At 57.6% G+C, this 19,408-nt stretch overlaps 6 protein-coding genes across 6 annotated transcripts; 4 read left to right on the forward strand and 2 right to left on the reverse strand.

The window, feature by feature from the left end:
- Positions 1-585: 585 nt before the first annotated feature.
- CONPUDRAFT_89328 (uncharacterized protein) lies at positions 586-4,081 on the forward strand (the record flags this gene model as incomplete). The annotated part of the gene is made up of 6 exons (XM_007769016.1): positions 586-749; positions 808-886; positions 980-1,705; positions 1,760-1,926; positions 1,997-3,151; positions 3,211-4,081. The coding sequence occupies 6 exons, from the start codon at positions 586-588 to the stop codon at positions 4,079-4,081; spliced, it is 3,162 nt and encodes a 1,053-aa protein (XP_007767206.1).
- A 799-nt stretch (positions 4,082-4,880) lies between these two features.
- Positions 4,881-6,090, forward strand: CONPUDRAFT_143342 (ThiJ PfpI domain-containing protein). Its single transcript, XM_007769017.1, has 7 exons — positions 4,881-5,017; positions 5,074-5,193; positions 5,274-5,450; positions 5,526-5,572; positions 5,636-5,738; positions 5,799-5,873; positions 5,924-6,090. Exons 1-7 carry the CDS (start codon positions 4,949-4,951, stop codon positions 6,023-6,025), a joined length of 693 nt encoding a protein of 230 aa, XP_007767207.1. The 5' UTR covers positions 4,881-4,948; the 3' UTR covers positions 6,026-6,090.
- Positions 6,091-6,187: 97 nt separating this feature from the next.
- CONPUDRAFT_122016 (Prefoldin subunit 4) lies at positions 6,188-7,054 on the reverse strand. Its single transcript, XM_007769018.1, has 5 exons — positions 6,877-7,054; positions 6,761-6,806; positions 6,617-6,696; positions 6,489-6,556; positions 6,188-6,420 (listed from the first exon to the last, which is right to left on the reverse strand). The coding sequence occupies exons 1-5, from the start codon at positions 6,892-6,894 to the stop codon at positions 6,228-6,230; spliced, it is 405 nt and encodes a 134-aa protein (XP_007767208.1). The 5' UTR covers positions 6,895-7,054; the 3' UTR covers positions 6,188-6,227.
- A 129-nt stretch (positions 7,055-7,183) lies between these two features.
- Positions 7,184-10,841, forward strand: CONPUDRAFT_81389 (PLP-dependent transferase). Its single transcript, XM_007768383.1, has 13 exons — positions 7,184-7,418; positions 7,478-7,718; positions 7,773-8,025; positions 8,085-8,210; positions 8,262-8,280; positions 8,334-8,573; positions 8,654-8,671; positions 8,753-8,825; positions 8,943-8,979; positions 9,059-9,112; positions 9,480-9,711; positions 9,983-10,088; positions 10,543-10,841. The coding sequence occupies exons 1-13, from the start codon at positions 7,221-7,223 to the stop codon at positions 10,623-10,625; spliced, it is 1,680 nt and encodes a 559-aa protein (XP_007766573.1). The 5' UTR covers positions 7,184-7,220; the 3' UTR covers positions 10,626-10,841.
- Positions 10,842-11,488: 647 nt separating this feature from the next.
- CONPUDRAFT_72000 (uncharacterized protein) lies at positions 11,489-13,387 on the reverse strand (the record flags this gene model as incomplete). Its single annotated transcript, XM_007768288.1, has 9 exons — positions 11,489-11,784; positions 11,868-11,881; positions 11,908-12,079; positions 12,155-12,182; positions 12,322-12,372; positions 12,554-12,676; positions 12,792-12,937; positions 13,040-13,054; positions 13,204-13,387. The coding sequence occupies 9 exons, from the start codon at positions 13,385-13,387 to the stop codon at positions 11,489-11,491; spliced, it is 1,029 nt and encodes a 342-aa protein (XP_007766478.1).
- Positions 13,388-15,871: 2,484 nt separating this feature from the next.
- CONPUDRAFT_81390 (uncharacterized protein) lies at positions 15,872-18,921 on the forward strand. Its single transcript, XM_007768384.1, has 2 exons — positions 15,872-16,219; positions 16,283-18,921. Exons 1-2 carry the CDS (start codon positions 15,984-15,986, stop codon positions 18,603-18,605), a joined length of 2,559 nt encoding a protein of 852 aa, XP_007766574.1. The 5' UTR covers positions 15,872-15,983; the 3' UTR covers positions 18,606-18,921.
- The last annotated feature ends 487 nt before the right edge of the window (positions 18,922-19,408 follow it).

The raw sequence follows: 19,408 nt of genomic DNA on the forward strand, positions 1-19,408 counted from the left end.
AGAAAACATAGCACCAGTCAACTTACATGGCAGTAGGACCACAAGCGCCAGCAGCACAGCCACGTGCCACGGTCCTACACCTCTTGATCTCACCACTCGCCCATCTTCTCATACCCCATACCACCTTCAGCACTCAGATACCAGGAGCGGCAAAGATGGCCTCCAGCTCGCTCGACGTTCTCCCGTACTCCATCGCGAGCTCGTCCGAACACAGCGGCCAGTACCTCGCCGAGAACATCATCATTGATGCCCCGCTTGATCGTTCCAGTCGCTGGAGCGGCGCACATCAGGCCCCCAACGCTAAGCAGTGGATCTTGCTCAAGCTGAAGACCCTCAGCGTTGTCAGTTGAGTCTGTTTGTTTCGTGTGATTGGGTTGCGCATGGCGCTGACCGCGCGTCTGTGTCGTTGTAGAGAGTATCACATTCGGAAAGGTGATTTACTTCGTGTTCTCTTGGAACAAGGACAAGTTTAACTCGTTTCTCGGTGCGATCTAGTTCCACACCAGTGCGTTTTCTTGCTTTTGTCCCCGTGTCCAACACTCGCTGACACGATGCAACTATCGACGATCAGAGCACCCATGTAACATGAAAGAGTTCAAGATTTTCGTCGGCCTCACCCCCGACCACATGATGCAAGTCCTCCACTCCACCCTCAAAGACGACTCCACACCGGAGACGTTCCCGCTCGCCTACCACACGCGCGACGACGTCTGCTTCCCGACCCAGTATCTCAAGATTGTGCCCCTCACGTGCGTCCTCTCCTTTGCTCTGCAACGTCTACGCCGCTGAGCATTGAGTCTGGTGCAGTGCACACGGCCAAAGCTTTCACATCTCGATATGGCACGTCGCACTCGCCGGAACCGCAGAATCGGGCTACATCAAGAGGGTCGAGTCGCGCTACCACCAGGTACGTATCCACTTCACATCCAACCTGGTATTCAGAACACGTCGACGAACGACCTAACCGCGTTCGACCCAGCACCGCGAAGAAGTCGTCCTCCGACGCATCCTCAAGCACCTCCGCCAACGCCGCCTCCTCACGCCCTTCCACTCCATCCTCGCGCGCTCAACGCTCTACTTCGAACACCCGCTCGTCACCGCCCTGCACGCCGCCCTCGTCCTGCGCGGCGACTGGCCGCACGCCGAGGCGCTCGTCCGGCAAGCCTCCGACTCGGGCCTGTTCGCCGCGTACCTGCAGGCGTGCCAGCCGCACGCGCGCTGGACGCGCATCCGCGGCACGGACGCGGACGGCGACGTCCCGTGCCGGCGCGGCGGGCACGCCATGTGTCTCGACTCCGAGAACGGGCTCGTGTACCTGTTTGGCGGGTGGGACGGCGCGAAGAGTCTCGATGATTTCTGGGTGTATGATGTGAGGCGGGACCGGTGGCGGATTCTGAGCGGGAGCACGGCGATGGAGAAGAACGGGCCGGTCGCGAGGAGCTGTCATAAGATGGTGTTTGATAGTAGGACGGGGAGCATTTATTTGCTTGGGCGACTGGGCGATGGGGATGTGTTGCAGGGGAGCGGGGGAGGGGGAGGGGCCGGCGAGGACGATGCGGCGTCGTCGACGAGGGCGGAGGAGAACGCGCCGCGCGAGGGCGGTGCTGGGGAAGGGCGGAGAACGGCGTTTTGCTCCGAGTTTTATAGGTACAGGACGAGAGGGATCGACCAGGGCAAGTGGGAGCTGCTCTCGTTCGACACGGCGGTGCGTTCCTCACTATGCATTTTCACGACTGTTCTTGCTCACATGTGGAGATAGAGCTCGGGCGGCCCGCCGCTGATCTTCGACCACCAGATGGTGATGGACAGCAACACGCAGATTCTCTACGTCTCCGGCGGACGCGTCGTCGACGGCGACTGGGAGTCGCCCAAGTACTCGGGTCTGTACAGCTACAACGTCCGCACGAGCAAATGGAAGCTCCTCCAGTGCGTCCTCCCTCCCTCCCTCCCCCTCTATCTCTCACACCAGCCCCCACTAACACACACCACCACGCAGACCCACCAACGCCTCCTCGGGCGGAACAACGATCCCCCCGCGCTTCGGACACTCGATGGTGCTCGACCCGATCGCGGGCACACTGTTCGTCTTCGCGGGGCAGCGCGACGACAAGTACCTCGCGGACATGTACGCGTACGATCTGCACAGCGACACCGCGTACGAGCTCTTCTCCAACTTCTCCGCGCCCGACGACTCGCCGTCGCATCCCCGCCCCGCGTCGTCGTCGTCGTCGTCTGGGGCCAGCGGACACCGCGGTGGTGGGTACAGCGAGAGCGGGGCTGGGGCGCATACACACGCACACGCACATGCACACGCACACGCGCGAGGACGCGTGCGCGATCGAGCTTCCGGCGGCGACAGCAGCAGTGGCGCTGGAGGAGGAGGAAGCGGCGGAGCACGGGGAGCAGGAGGCGGAGGCGGAGTAGGACCCGGCCCAGACGCATGCTTCACGCAGCGCGCGGTGATCGACCCCGCGCTCAAAGAGATCTACGTCTTCTGCGGGCTCACGCGCGCGCAGCAGACGAGCCCGCTCACGGTCCTGCGCGCGGACGCGCCGAACTGGGTGTATACGTATGCGAGCCCGACGAGGCCTGGCGTGTGGACGCAGATTTTGCCGGAGGTGCCGGGTGGGTTCCGAGGTGCGGAGGGGGCGGAAGGTGGAGGGGACGGGGAGGGAAGGACGATTGAGGCGCCGTTGCCGCGGTACGCGCATCAGGTGGTGTATGACGAGGGCACGAATACGGTGTTTATGCACGGCGGAAACGCAGGGGAGGGGCTCGCTGTGGAGATGGACAGGGACAGGGACAGGGACAGGGATAGGGACGCGGATATGGAGAGCGAGATGGATGTGGACGGCGATGTGCCCACGGAGGACGGCGGCTCGCCGGATGAGAACGTGTCGCCGCCGCGCTCGGAGCGTGCGTCGCCCGCCGGTGGGGACGCGGATGGGGAGCGCGAAGACCCGGGTGCGGGGGAGGCTGATGGCGACGATCGAGGGAGCCGGAGTCGGGGAGGGAGGGCGCGGGTGCGGGCGAGGGCGAGGAGACCGCGGTCGAAGGAGATGCGGCTCGATGATTTCTGGCGGATGCGACTGAGCAGGGCTGCGCCGGGGGAGGTGGTCCGGCAGGCGACGTACGAGATCAGGAGGCAGCAGTGCGTGTCTCTCCTTTCCCATTCTGCGTGTCCAGATCTTGACATGAGCGATGGTGTAGGTTCCGAGAGATGTGCGAAGGAGAGCGGGGCGTCAAGGCGCTGCGCTTTCTCCAGACGGAGGTCTCCGCCGTCGTGGACCACGCGAGCCCCGAGGAGACGGCTGTGTTCCGCTCGCTGCTCGCGCACCTCTTGTCGTCCCCCTCGTCATCGCCACCTTCGCCGGAGGCAGATACAGGGTCGTCGTCCACCGCCGCTCCCCGGACAGGCGGGGAAGACGTCGACGTCGACATGCGCGTCGGCCCTGCCGCAGGACACGCTCATCAACGCAGCGCACACGCTCACACGTCCCCCGGATACGGAGATGGAGAAGAGGAGGAGGGGGAGGAGGGGGAGGACCACGAGCAGGAGTGGACGTCTACCCTCGACGAGGACGGCGAGGACGAAGACGACTCGGAAGAGTACGACTACGACATGCTCACGGAGCGCTCGTCCCCCGCGCTGCCTGCGTCCGGCCGGCCGTCCCGCTCATCGTCTCGCTTTGGCGCTGGCGCGGGTGCGGGTGCGGGTGCCGTCGCAGCTGTGCGCAAGGGCGGCAACGGCGGTGTTCACGACGTGCTCGCGCTGGGCGTCGACCCGCTCGAGGCGAGCATGCGCAACGAGAGTCTCAGAGGCCGCGACGCCGGCCGTGCAGGCGCTGCAAGTGGGAGCGCAAGCGCAGGTGGGAGCGGAAATGCAAGTGGGAAGCAAATAGAGGGAGGTGCCGCGGGCGCAGGCGCAGGCGCAGGCGCGTTGGGTGACGAGGTGAAGGCGCCAGGGGCAGAGCGGTGGGAGCAGAGGACGCGGGTGTTTGAGGGGCTGCTGAGGTTCTTTGGGGAGGAGTGTAAGCAGCCGGACGAGAGCTTGGTGGATGGTGTGGATTTTGATGATTGAGGTGCGGGTTTGTAAGCGGGTTTGGGGGCGTCTCTTTCCTGAGCTCTCTTTTCTTTGTTGGATAGAAGGGTTGAGGTCGACGCAGGTTATGTTTCGTGTTTCGAGGTTTAACTGTAGATGCGGAAGTGGAATGTCTCGTCTATGCATTTGTATCAGTGCCGTCTGTTTACTACAATGTTATCCATCTGCATACGTTGAATTCTGCGAGACAGATCATCACGGAAGCTAGTTCCTCTTTCACAACATACAAAGTCTCACCAGGAACACCGCCTACTTACACATAAAAATCTACGAACCTCATTATTGGGGCAGTGCTTAATTGTCATCCAAGCCTACAGATCGTAATCACTTTTCGAAGTCAACAATCTTCAGTGCAAAAGATGAGTAAGTCGATGCAACACTGCGAGGCGGGTCAAACCATCGGCGAGGGTCGGCGTCGAAGAAACAACAAGCCTCAATTGGGTATTCGAACTTTAGCAGAGGCAACCTCGGTGGTGCAATCCGAAGTTGATGACAAAGTCGATGACAAAGACACGCGGGGTTCCGTACGCGCTGCTGCATTCAAGTACGCGTCGGCCCTAGTCGAGGCGACCGACTTTCGCAGACCCATTCAACGATGAGGATAGTGACTGATCAATCAAGGTCGTCAGCACAATGACGATCGTGTTATCAAGCCAAAGTCTATGAGACGCGCAAGCTCGAAAGCTCTACGCTGGCCGCCACTGACCGTCGGCGGTGGCAATAGTAGGCAGTATAAAAGCTGATATCTAGGACACGCAGTACTCCAGCTCGCCAGCTACACACCTCTCAGCCCACACCCACACTAAGTACACCCAAACAAACACGACATCAAACACTCGCATCGAAATGACGACGACCAAACGCGTTCTGTTCGTCCTGTCCTCCGCCACCGAGACGCTCACTGGTGCTCCAGCTGTAAGCCGACCCTTGCGCGATGCATCAGTGTGCTGATAAGACACGAAATGAAACAGGGATGGTACCTCCCCGAAGCCGCGCACCCCTACTACGTGCTCGCCGCCGACCCCGGTATCTCGGTCGACTTCGCCGCGCCCAAGGGGCCCAACCCGCCCGTGGACCCCGCCAGCGTTCAGGTGAGACCCGCCTCTTGCTCGTCCAGGGCACTAGGAGCACTAGGCACTGTGCTGAGCGCCATTGTGATTGCGCATAACAGGGATTCCCGGACGACATCCCCTTCCTGAGCGACCCGGCGCCCAAGAGGCTGCTCGAGACCGCCAGGGTGCTCGCGACGGTCAGCGCGGCCGACTACGACGCGGTGTTCTACGTCGGCGGGCACGGGCCGATGATGGATCTCGCCGCGGACGAGGCGAACGCGAAGCTGTTGATGGACGTGCGTGGTTACTGGCGCCTGTGTGGAGAGGACTGATGGACCGACGGCTGACATGCGGCTGGGTTTTGTTCGCAGTTCTGGAACGCGAACAAGATCGTCTCTGCCGTGTGCCATGGGCCTGGGTAAGCACCAAGCGGATTTTGTGGGTAGAGTTGGAGAAGATCCTTACCGTAGCATGATGACAGCGCGATGGTCTTGGCCAAGCTCCCGAACGGCGACTCCATTCTGAAGGGCAAGAACGTCACCGGTCTTTCGAACGCAGAGGAAGAGGCGATCGGTAAAACCAAGGTAGGATACTTAGACCTTCAGGCTCTCAAAGGTGTCGTCACTTACACGGGCCTTCTTTAGGACGTGCCGTTCCTGCTGGAAGACAAGCTCAGGGAGCTCGGGAGCAAGTACACATTGGCTACCAAGCCGTTTGAGGTGCGAGAGCGCTCTAGTTGAAGTAGAGTTGGCAGCTAACGTAGAAGCAGAACTATGTGGTCGTTGACAATGGCGGGAAGCTGATTACGGGGCAGAACCCTGCTTCAGCGAAAGAAGTCGGCCAGAAGATTCTGGAGGCGCTGAAGGCCTAAATTTCTTCTGTTAGCAACATGTAACCGCGATGTAGAATTAAGCAATCAAGTTGATGTATACTCACCTGCTCAGAGCCTGAGACGTGTGGTGAGCGAAACGCGGAAGTCCAGGAATGTTGCAACTCAAGGCACACAAGGCAGAATGGGCGCCCTTAATATCCATCAAGAATAAACGCATAGATTGGAAAGAGGACTTGTGATTTTATTCATCAAGATTGATCGACCGGCCGAACTTGGCGTACAAAACGACCTTGAGCTCCTTCATCTCCTTCTCACATGCCTCCGCTGACGAAGACAGCTTCTCAAACTCCTTGTTGAGAGAATCTTGGTCTTGCTCGAGTCGCTTGAGAGCTTTCGGCTGGCGAAGATGTAGGAAGGCTTCGCCGATTTTGTACCTGGGAAAGATGTGGGACGTGGTGATGTGAATGTGCAAGCGAAAGAGACGGGGGGTGGGGAGGCGTACAGGACAATCTGATCCTCGTCTGTGAGCTCGAGCTCGGTCGAGAGGTCGTCTAGTGCCTCTTTTTCTTGCTATGCGATGGATGGTGTGGTTGGAACGTTTATCGGAAGAGGTAGTGCATGTATGCGCACCTTGAGCTCCTCGACCTTTTCCTCGATCATGCGCAGACGATTGTTCACTTTCGAGAACTGGTTGATCCGCTGCTGATCCTCTGATGTACAATGGCGACGTCAGACATGGGCTGCTGTGCCGACCATGGTTCGTGGTGTGCTCACCCCAGGTGACCTCGACGCCATCATCGTTCTCCTCGTCCTCGTTCAGCTACGCAAGGGGTAATGAGATGCACATTAGCGCGAATGTCGACGAAAGGTGGCTTGAGAGTTTTGCGTACCATGCGCATGTTGTTCATTCTCGTCAAACTGTGGTGGTGAGTTGGAGTGAGATCGGGGTAGAAGACCGATGTCCTGGAAATGACCGAGGCAAGATCAGGCACGTCAAGCGGAAATGGGCCTGCACTGGTTGTTCCCTGTGGCCCGCAGCGTTGGTTGAGCTCGTTTAACACGTGGACTGTGGATGGCGCTGCGGTTGTGTGAGGCAGCGTCGGGCCACGGTGAGGGTCCGGCTAAGTTGCCGTGCGTCATCGTGATTGTATAAACTCAGTTGCTCTCCTCATATCCTTCTGTCCTCTCCCCGTCCAGCCACTAGCGCCTAAGCACCTCCGTCCCTTCTCCCATCATGTCCTCCGTCAGCTCCCGTTTGAGCTCGTCAACAGCAGCTGCCAAGAAACTCGTCACTGCGTCCTCGCCATACGAGAATGCCAAGACCGTCCTCCTTGTCTACTTTGTCCTCAAGCAGAGCTTGCGCGCTCTCCGTCACCTTAGGGCGCGTGGTATTACCTCAACGTTTGGCGAGTTCTGGAGATGGGTCTGCGAGGTCCGTAACGCGTCCCCCTCACCCCTAATGGATTCTCCTAAGCATAAGATGGCATACAGCGCGTACTCCTCCTAGTCCTCCAGATGCCCTCTATGAAGAAGAAAGTCCAGACCGAGATGAACCGCGCCAAGCTCGACATAGAAGCTAAGCTCGTCCCCCAGGGTGCCGACGTCGTCCGCCATCTATCCCTTCCTGCTGAGGGCAAGTCGCCCGAGTGGATCATGGAGGAGATGATCAAGATGGACAAGGACCAGGCCATGTCGGACTGGAGGCACGGCAAGCTCTCCGGCGCAGTGTACCGTGCGTGCCCCATCTCGCCTCCACTCATCCTTGGCTAACACGAGAATGTCGCAGACGGAGGCGACGACCTGTCCCGCGTGCTCGTCGCCGCCTTCGAGCGGTACGCCGTCTCGAATCCGCTCCACCCCGACGTCTTCCCCGCCGTGCGCAAGATGGAGGCCGAGATCGTCGCCATGTGTCTGCGGATGTACAACAACCCCGACGGCGCGGGCACGATGACGTCCGGTGGGACCGAGTCCATCGTCATGGCTGTCAAGACGTACCGCGACTGGGCGAGGGCAACAAAGGGGATCACGGAGCCTGAGATGTAAGTTGTGTCTCGTATGTGGACGTGGAGAGGGAGCACTGACGACTGTGGTTTGTCAGGATTATCCCGGCTACGGCGCATGCTGCGTTCGACAAGGGTGCTGCGTACATGGGTATCAAGGTTCACACTCTCCCTGTGGACCCTAGAACGCGCAAAGTCAACATCAAGCGTGTACGACGAGCGATGTAAGCTTCATTCGTCCTGTATGCTTGCTGGCACTCATCTCCCCTGCCCAGAAATCCAAACACGATTCTTGTAAGCCTCAACTGGTCGTTTCCCAATCCCAAGCTAATGACGCCATGCTCCAGCTCGTCGGTTCAGCCGTCAACTTCCCCGACGGGAACCAAGACGACGTCGTCGCGCTTGGCAAGCTTGCGTCCTCGCACAACATCGGGCTGCACGTCGACTGCTGTCTCGGCAGCTTTATCATGCCTTTCCTCGAGCGTGCCGGCCTCTCCGAGGGCGAAGACGGCGGCAAGAAGTATAAGCTCGAGCCGTTCGACTTTAGAGTGAAGGGCGTGACAAGTATTAGCTGTGATACGCACAAGGTGCGTCTGTTTCGATGCGTATGCTCTGACGTTCGGTGCTAATGATAGATAATGCATGGCGTGGACTCAACGCACAATAGTATGGATTTGCGCCAAAGGCGGGTGCAGCGAGTTCTTCCATGCTCCAGCTGCTGACGTCTGATTGTCTTTCATGGCTTACGCGCTGAATAAAACAACAGGGCTCCTCTGTCATCATGTACCGCGACGCTGCACTGCGGCGACACCAATATTACATCACGCCCAACTGGACTGGTGAGCGCCGCTCCATACTTCATTCATCCGTCCCTTCCATTTCCCCGGCTCCCGCTCCCTACCCTACCCTCTTACCCGAAGCGACTGTCGTGAACCCTCGAACTGAACCGAACATAGGTGGTGTCTACGGCAGCCCAAGTTTGTCTGGCTCGCGGTAAGCTCCGTCTCTAGGCTCTGGCGTGTCGGGGTCCTGGTCCAACGTACCCTCGTACTAAATTTGCGATGCTGAATAGGCCTGGTGCGCTGATCGCTGGAACATGGGCCGCGATGCAGTACATGGGATCCGAGTGCGTGGTTTCTTATTTTGTCGACATTCTTTTGTCTTTTGTTGGTTGCTGTACCTACATTTCGGGAATTGTGTTCATTCTTTCACTCCCCCCCTCACTCATATCCTTACCGCTCAAGGCCTCGATCTGGGCCCTTGCGACCGCTTACAATGGCCTGGTCCGATTGCATGCAGACCATAGTTCCCTTCTGAATTTGTGTTTCACCCCATACACTCGCGCTTTTGACTTTTCCCAGTCCATTTCGATTGCAAATCCCCTGCTATGATTTTACGCCCGCCCAAAGTCTCCGTTGCCTCGTCTTACCCCGCCCACCCCTCGGCCTTTTGACGAGCAGCAAGCTAACATCCTGCCTATCTCATCTCTCCAGCGGCTACCTGAGCTCGTGCCGCGAGATCGTCGGCGCCGCGCGCGCGATCGCCAACACGATCGCGGACTCGATACCCGAGCTGGACGTCCTCGGCAACCCGCCCGCGTCCGTCGTCGCGTTCACGTCCAGCGATCCGGCTGTGAATATTCTCGAGGTGGGCGACGCGATGGCGAAGCGCGGGTGGCATCTTAATGCGCTGAGCGGGCCGCCGGCGGTGCATATCGCTTGTACGGTGCGTCTCTTTTTTCTTTTCTTTCCCTTTTTTTCTCGGTCGATCGCTCGCCTCGCTCTGTTTTGGGAACGGAATGGTCGGATGGGTCGGATGGATGCTAATTGCGGACTGAATTGCGCTGATGCTACCGATACCGCTCCCGCTGCGTGGGCTTCGCCCGCTATCTCGTCTCGTCTCGTCTCGTCTCGTCCCTGCTGCTGGATCTCTCCGCCCTATTCATTGCGCCGCCTTCGACGAAACGAACGGCTGACCCGACTGAACCGTTTACCAGAAACTCACGGTCCCGCTCGTGGACACGTTCGTCGCGGACCTGAGAGACGCTATCGAGGACGCGCGGGCGGCGCCTTCGGGCAAGGGGACGATGGTTGCGCTGTACGGTGCGTGTGGATGTGCTCTGCGTTTCTCGTTTTTTTCGGACCTCTCTTTTTTCCTTCTTTCTCTCTTTTTGCTCCCGTTGGAACCTTTTTTTCCATTTTGCTTCAAGTGTCATGCTCTTGAAACTCTCTTTTTTCGTGACGTTCCCCTGTTATCGCGCGGCGTATCGCATTTGTGTTCAGGCTCCGCCGCGTCTCTCAGACCTCAGAAAGGCCCGAGCGTTTATGGACATTGGACAATTCAACAATCCGACCGAAGCGTGGGGCGCAGCGATGCTGAGAAGACGAGCTTTTTTTAACGCTCGCCACGCTCGGGTCCCGCCTGCTGCCCGCGGCGGCTGGCACGGCTCACTTTGCAGCCTTCTTCTTTCAATTTCACCCTGTTTTAAACTGCGCTTCTCTTCTTGATCTCTCTGTCTTATTTATGGATGCTGACTTTGCATTTTGCTGCGGACAGGTCTTGGTCAGTCGAGTGCTGTTGGCCCCAGCATGGTCACGGAGCTCGCGGCGACGTTTATCGACACGCTGTATAAGGCCTGAAGAGGAAGCTTGGTGCGCCACAATGCAGATCCATATACCATACCGTGAAACTCCAGAAGTCAGGAAGCAAGGATGTCAGGATGTCTGCTGCGGTTGTGGAGTGAGAGCAAGGTTTGTGGTCTTCGCGTGGGATCGTTCGGACTTATCGGATTGGTTTCGCTGTGTCGCGTTTCTCGTGGGCTTGTCGTGTATCTGCTTCTCTGTGCTTATTTTATGTCCACGCATATGCCACTGTTTGCATATGTACGGCTCGAGTTCTCTCTCATCTGTCGTCGTATCTCAGCACGTCCGCGGTGGCCAATGCTGTACGAATTCTCGGCGATGAAGGCGATGTTCATAACTGCGCATGAGCAACGCGGACACCGCTGATCTGAGCGCGGCTCCTCGCCAAGAGGACATCTGGAGCAGTTTGAGGGCCAGGGACGATCATCATGCATCGCAGCATCAGCGCACGTTCCGAGAGCCTCCACAATTCAGGCTTCCGAGTTTCCTCCCAAGGTTATATTACAAGGTTAGCCTTTGGGCCCATTGGCACACACTCACGCCGCGCCCAGTGCAAGTCGCCGCTGTAGCAGCGCACCACATACGTCATATACCAGCTACAGCAGTTCAGAAGGTTGGAGATCGCCTGCCAATCCGTTCTCTGCGTCGCTGGCATAACTTTATGCACCCCAGAGTCTGACTAAGCGCGGGGGAGGGGACGCTGTTCATTGGCCGGGAGATGATCGATGAAGAAGCTGTGGTTTCATGAAGAGCGCGAGGGGAGGCCTGGTGACCGATCGTGTCCCGCGTCCCGTGGCCGTGGGGCATGCTGTAGAAGCGCGGAGAAGCCTAGCGAGGGGGGGAGGACCTGGGACACGCCTTCATGTGGCCTGCGAGGCATGGGTGGCTTTGTAATACGGCGATGTACGGTCTTCGGAGGGTGCCCGGTGCGTCTGGGGCGTCTCGTGGACCTGAAAGTCGAAGAGGTTCGGCCGTAGCGGCGAAAGCGAGCGGGTGGACGAGTGCCTAGCTATCGGATGAGCTTTCACCTGCTCGAGGGCGATAGTCCGCTGTTCAACAGGCCTGAACGCGAAGTGTAAATGTCCATTGTCTTTCGGTCTGACCGGTGACCGGTGACCATTGACCGGACAAGGCATTGTCGCCTGGGCTTCCTCGACTAGATGTTACGTGCCACATAGAAGTGTGGGATTGCTGCGTTGCATGGTAAGAGCTTGTTATCGATTAGAGTTCTCGACTCACGCTGGGCATTCATCCTGTACAAACGGTATGAGACGAGCACATGGTATGTGGCTGGGATCGAGCATATTCGTCAACTTCGCGATGAAGGTCGTGCACGAAGCTCGGCTCCCAGAACAACTCAACCTTAACGTTGATCTTCATATGACCCTGAATGTTCTCGTGAGACTCGGCCCAGTAGCAATCATGACGTATGATACCCTGAGGAAGAGAAGCTGCAAATCAAAAATAAAACTTATCAAGGTATCCATCTAGAAGTCGACAGGAGTAGCCCAGTCTCAGACACCCACCTGAGAAACCCGTTGAGGCTGGAATGGTCTAGCTAGTCGCGAGGATCGTCATCGGCGTCTTCATGCGTCGAGCGACAATTTTGTCTGTTCTAGAGCAGTCGCGAATACCGTGTTCGCGAGATAAATCCAAGATAAGTAAAGAATACAACGGCTAACGGCGTACGCACGGGGTTTATGCCGCCATGGCGTCGGTCCATGGGAGGCGTCGGTCCGTCTCGCTGGCAAGACATGGTCAGATGCGGATAACAACGTCAGTTTCGAGTGACGACGTTAAAGCGCATGATATTTATAGCACTTTCCCGAGCCCGAGCCCGAACGACGCGGATTGTGTATGCACCGTTGGCCCATGTTTATCCCGTATGAATGCGGTGAGTTGTGTTGTCAAAGTGAGAAACCTACTCTTTGAATGGGCAAGCGAGCGGCCTGCTGTAGCGTGAGTTCCATGAGAAGGATGCCAGCCACCGGTTTACAGGTCTGCATTGCGATGTCGGCAAGATCAAAACCACTCTTGCTCGGCGATCCCTGAAAGTCGAATGCTTCAGCCAAGCGGAGCAATCGCGCAAATCTCGATAAGAAAAGACGAACGAAAGGCTGTGAACATATATACCGGTTAGAAGGTCGTAATGGAGAATCGTACCTCGTCCGCTGCGCTGCGCCTACGCCACACCGGTTCCTGATAGTTAAGCATGTTCTCGATCGATAACATAAGCGGGGAGCCGCCGGCGCCCTCGTCGAGGAGGCGGTTGCTTACCTCCAACAGGCACTCGTTATGCAGATCACCACCTGGAATGGAAGTGCACGCAAGTTTTGCCGACATGAGAGATTAGTCGACAAGACCCACTGACACCTCGCGTCGAGACCTTCCCATGGTCACTACTGACGTACATACCCTCGAAAAACCTTGATAAAAGCATTCAGCAGAGTCAGCGTTGGAGACAATTGAGGCGAGCTGTGGCGAAGTGACGCCATCCCAGAGTCGGCGAGACAACGTTGACGCGCCGTGCCTGGATACTCGGATCGCTTTGTTCGCTGGTTCAGGATGAGCACACAAATTTTCGAGAGCCCAGAGCGCGTCGGTGGAACGGAACGGAGCGGCACGGGCGCGTCGGTCCGTCTTTGACCTCGGGCGATAGCACCGCCACCGGCGAGCACCGATCCGCGCCCTGACTCGGAGTCGGGTCGGACTCGGTGGGAGAGGGTCGCGTTGAACTTTTGGTCCCTGATCTTAAACATGACTCCGACATTTGTCAAGGACGCACTATTTTCGTCTTCGTAATTGAATGGCTCGGAGCAGGAAACAGGAACACACAGCGCTGCGCCGCGCCCTCGGAACTCGGAAGGAAACGGACTTGAAGCCTTCGACTCGTTAACACTTGTTTGTCGCCTCCGGTGCACAGGCGACGGCCTTCCGCATCCGTGCAAGCCGCTCCGTGTAAAGGCGCGTTATGTTGGCTTTTTATGGCCAGCGGTCGCACTGATCCAGAAATTGCAGGCGGTTGGTGATGGAATCCTGCATGGGTCTGTTCACCCGCGGTTTGAAAACGCTGCTGGTGCGTTCCGAAGCGCCCAAGAGCAACCAGATCACAATATTAATGCTACCAGACGTCATCAGGGGCTGCACATCGTCGAACTTGAAATTTTTCCGCCGGGTCTGAGCTCAACACCGGCGACCCTGTTGAACGGCAAAGTTATTCCGCGGTGAACAAGCAACGACGATAGCAGCGCGAGATCAAAGTCGAAGTGATCGATCGATCGGGGGCCATCTTATCTCGCGCTCATTTGCCATTCCTTTATCCCGGGAGCGACAGATATGTCAATAATCAACGTCGCCTTTTACGTCAAATATTCGCTATCGCACAGCAAGCCTACAGCCTAATACGTTCTCGCGCTGATCCATGCATCCGCAGAAGCTGTCCAAGCTCATTTCGGAGCTCGACAAAAGGGCGTATCTATCTGATAGAGACTTTGTTCGAAACATGTATCCATCTTCCAGATTGCGTCGAATGATAGTGCCTGTCCGCAGTGTGCGTATCAACAAATATGCAGAACATGCTCACCTCCAGCGCGGAAGATTATTGAGACGATCGCACGTTCGAAGGCGAAACGCGCGCTGAACAGTCCACGCGTTGCATGGCGGAGAATTGAAATGGCTGTCAGCCTGACTGGACGACGAACTGGGTGACATAGAAGAGACTGGCGCGGTACATTCGGAGCGGTTGTCACAACGAGGCATACAAGGATCCCATCGAAACAAACATCAAAGATGGATTGAATGCATTTATATATGCAGTCTCCGTGAGACGCGTCCAGAGGCGTCCAGTCAATTCTATGTGAGTGTTCTTATTTTCCCAGTAACGAGGTGCGCGGACACGAACCACGTAGGCACGGTTCTACGACCGACGGCAAGATATCGCGAACCGGCGGCGACCGGTCCGCTTCAGGGCTACAGTTCCACCTAATCTGACATGGGCGGTCGGCCACGCAGATTTGACAGGTTGACACTGACATCTTGTGATCGGCGGCCTCGGCATAGCAAGGTACGGAACCGAGCGCGTTTGCGTGTCAGGAGATAAGAGCAACACACACAAGGTGTTAGCGCATGTGCGTCGAGGCAAAATTGAAATGAAACCCGAAGGCTTTGTCAAGGGGGTGCGCAGGCGCGAAGCAGAGTACCTGGGGGGCCCCCACGAGCATGCTTTCATGCCATGATTTGACATGCACTAAGCTTACCGTGCGTGATGCAGGGAAATCAGAAGTCGAGAAGACGCGTCTGCACCGACATGGCGGGGCGCGAGAGATGGAGCGGAAGCATAATTTGAACTGTCTGTTTGGCTTCGATACTCACATCTGCGTGCTGTATGTGCTGTATGGTGCTATTAAAAGGGCGCGTGCGTGCGGCATGCCACGGCGCCCATCCAATATGTTGTTTGGATGCTGTATCGCGACAGCGAATGAATCAAAACTACCCTAGGAGAGTGATGAGTGCGCGGAATAATGCGACGATGTGTTCCGAAATCGAGATGAACTTAGCGTTATCGCGCGGATAAGATGAAGGCTGTAGCCGAGGGATGGACAAGCCCTGGCAAAATTTGCCCCGAGAATTTCCAGTCGGTGACAGATGCATGGAAACCCGGTCGGCTGAAAGAGCATCCAATTTCAGTCGCGAATTGTGCAATATGCGCCATGCGTGGTGCGGTCAAAACAGTCTCGAACGACGACGCAGGCAAGGAAAAGAGGTCGTTGCGTCGTCGTGGAATGAGCATTGCCAAAAAATCTGACGAGCATGCTCCAAGGGCGTGGCGGCATGAGACCGGCGGCGGACGGGCGGTGCTCGGACCGGAGGAAACCGCAAAGGCACCGGAAGATTGGCTGAGTGAAACTCGATGGAGACCCCTGGCACCCGGTCTACAGCCGAACCACGGAGAAGAGAGGAGGAGGACACAGCGGTCAGGGAGATAAAAAGAAAATGGACGTGTTGTATTATTGTCCCGCTCGAGCTCCTTCTCGTTCTTTGAGATCTATTCCTGGGCACAGCTTGCCGGGCTCAAGATCCAAGCCACCCGGCGTTGGAGCACTCACCACCCTCTTCCTCTCAACTGCGCGCTCCCCCTTCCGTTTCCACGCCCCAGTTGGCGAAACATCCTTCCATTCCCTCTTAGGCCCTGCAATTCAGCGCCGCTGACTCGTTTGCCACTTCTCTGCTACTCTGATGGCCTTCTTCCTCAGTACTAGACCCTCTTCGCCTTCTCGAGAACATATAAGCCCTCCCCCAGAAGAAGACCATGCCTCCCATGCCTCTGCCCTCTCTGCCGCCCTCCACAACATCCACATGGGCACGTCCCCCCACCACGCTCAACATGAACATGACTCCAAAGACAAGCCACACTCGAACATCGAGATCGCCGTCAACTCCGATTGGCTCACCCTCAAGGGCACCGGTGTTGACGTCGAGCCAGCACTCTTGTCTGGTCACATCGCCTTGTACCTCACCGAGTCGACGTCTATCAAGGAGATAACGCTTCAGTTCCGTGGCAAGGCGAGACTGCCTACCTCTGCTTCCGACACGTATGTCCTATACATCGTCGTCTCTGCTCTAACATCCCTACTGACTTGGTGACGACTATGCAGCTCTTCGTCAGGAGCCACCTACGTCGTGTGCAACCACGACTGGTCGTTCCTCGAGGGGGAGAAAAGGCATAGCCACACGCTGAAGGCGGGCCGACATGTCTTCCCCTTTCAGCTCCAGATCGGCGGATCTCTCCCTTCGAGCATCGCAACTGCCTTTGGTGGCGCGTCCATCAATTACAAGCTTCGTGCTGTCGCCGTCCGGCCCGGGTTCGCCCACAACATGCAGGCCATCCTCCCGCTCTACATCATGCGCTCCTTCGCACCAGAGGCACTCGAGTACCAGCAGACGCTCGAGATCGAGAACACCTGGCCAGAGAAGCTCATGTACTCCCTCATGATCCCCCACAAGGCGTGGGCCATCGGCGACAAAATCACCGCTATTGCCAAGTTCTCGCCGCTTGCCAAGGGTGCAAAGGTCTTGTCAGTCTCGACTGTCTTGAACGAGACGACCAAGATCACCCTGCCCGGTCGCGTCGGCCCCGTGGAGCACACCCGGAGCGTCGTCAACGCCAAACATGATATCTTGAACCACAAAGCTGTTCCCGTGATTGAGCAGTACCCGGGCGTTCGCGTCCCCGTCCTCGCAGGGTCGTATGTTGCGCTGACGACCACCGCGAGCTCGATACCACCTAACCCCACTCTCGGCGCCGAACACCGATCACGGAGTACGGGCTCGATTTCTGGCAACTTATATGGAGACCTTGCTCTTCGCATCGTGCCGACCTCAGGGTCGGGCTCATCGAACGAAGGAGTTGCGTCTTCCTCATCATCCTCCCAATCAGGTCCACAGCCATCGTCCAGCACAGCACCTACTTCGCAGCCGTCAAACTCCTCGGAGGACCTGGAGATGAACGAAGAAAATGTCGTGACTCCGATTTCCATCACTATCCCACATTCCGCCACTCCCAGCCACGCTCTCGATCCCATCCATGTTAGCCACCGCATCCGTTGGTCGATTCTCATCAGCAATCTCGACGGTCACACATCCGAGCTGCGGTGTTCACTACCAGTCCACATCATAGACTATCGCCTTTTCGACGAGGTGGCCTTGAACACTGCCGCGACGCGCCGCTTGCTCCTCGAAGGTCCTGACACAAACTCCGAAGAGTCGCCGGAGTCCGAGCTGCCGAGTTACCCCGCACACGTCCGCGATCGCATCGCAAACATGTATCTTCCAGACGCAGCTACGGTGCGAGTGACGAACCCATGGGTGGCGAGCCACATGAGCCCGACCAACATTGGAGAACAGGACGCACACCGGCTCAACACCGGTCCATGGACGCCCTCTGGCGCGTCCTCTCCGCTCAGCGTTCATCCTGCCACATCACACCTGCCACATCAGCCCCAGAGCGGTGGGAGTACACCACTCGACTGGGTCAACTCTGAGCTACTTCTGTCGCTATCAGGTGATGAGCCGCCACGGCCAACGGTCACGATCTCCCAGGCTCTGCAGGCGAGCTCGTACCCATCACCCCCGCACTCTAATTCCGACCCCACTAGCCCCTCGCTAAGCCGAGGAGCGTCAAGGCGACCTTCGCGACGGCCGAGTCGCGCGCCCAGCCCTGAGCGCCATCTCACCATGTCGAGTATTTCGTCTTCAGCATTGCCAGCGACTATGCCAGCAGCGCCCGAGACATACGTGCACAACGCGAGCAACGCGTCGCGCAACATGGCAGGCGTGTTCACCGCCACGCTCAAGCCCCTCAACACGAGTTTAGCAGCATCCGCATGGCGCGGCGCCGGGGGATACGGCACTTCGCGCTCAAACTCGTATGGGAACCTCGCCTCGCTCGCCCCCACCTCGACGGAGCACCGCGTCTCGTCCTCGCAGCAGCCCCACCACCCCTCGTATCCCAGCCACGCGCACTCACACTCACACTCGCACTCGATATCGCACATCCACTCGGGCGTGCATAGCCCGGCCGCCGTCCAGTCCCCCTCCGCAACCATCCACGGCTCGGGGTACTTCCCCGCACCGGGGCACAGCAGCGCCGTCGGCGGGTCTGCGACGGGGTGGAGTACCCCGCGGACGATGCCCCCGACGCCTGCGCTCGACGCGCCAAGCGAGAGCGCACTGTGGCACCGGGCGTTCACCGAAGTGCCTGACTACGACGTCGCCGCGCGCGGGTTCATCGGGGGCGTGCCGCCGCTGAGCAGCATGCAGGGGCTCCCGTCGTACGAGGAGGCGGGGCGCGACTCGCCGACTGGCGGAAGCGGATCGACGTCGCCCGGCGCGAGAGGGGTACTCAGCCCTGCTTCTGCTAGCGGTATGCAGCTGCGCCTGCCGCCAGGTCGGAACGCGTCGGTGTCGCCGGCGTCATAGCGTTCTTTTGCGCTGTTTCCTTTCCTTTCCTTTTATTTCGTTTCTCGTTTTATCTAGACTTCACATCTCCTCTCTATCGCATCATGATTCCCGCGTCGTCCTTTTTTCCATGCACATAGACGCGACGGACGCACCATATACTCGCACTCTTGATTTAGACACATCTCGTTCTCTTCTCTCTCCATATCTGTCGTTGTTCGCCCGCTCAACCCCTCTGTCCATCTCGTCATGATTTATTTTCCTACCATTTTTGTCATCCCCGTCTCTCTTTTTTCCTTCTCATTTCACGACATATCCATTGTGACTTAACGGCCCCTTGTACGATGGTGAACGCAAATATCCGGATGTACGAGTAGACCGTGACAGAGAGCTTTGCTTGTGATCGATCAAAAATAAGGAGGGGGAGAACCGCAAGGCATAGATCGACATCGGCCTTGAAGGACAGTCGAACAAGACCGGGGAGGTCAACTTGAGGGAAAGCAGCTTCAGCCCATTGCGGCATGTACTGCAACGTCACAAGCCATAAAGTCAGGTCTTCTAACACCCGCATGTGCATCAATGAGTTCAATATATCGTGTACATCTGAGTTTTCGTGGATCATTTGGGAGAATGTCAGGGAAGCGAGGTTAGAGAAGGGAGCGGTGATGCTCTGAAAGTCGATGGGGCATATGAGAGCTGGACAAAGATGGAACTCTCTAAGCTGAGGGCAGTCCTCGGAGCGAAAGGGGGCAGTTCTGAGAGTTGACGTCGGAGTGTCGTCTGAAAGGTCGACCTTGATAATGGATAAAATGGGTGCAGAGAGG

Source organism: Coniophora puteana (assembly GCF_000271625.1).
Source record: "Coniophora puteana RWD-64-598 SS2 unplaced genomic scaffold CONPUscaffold_4, whole genome shotgun sequence".
NCBI lineage: Eukaryota > Fungi > Basidiomycota > Agaricomycetes > Boletales > Coniophoraceae > Coniophora > Coniophora puteana.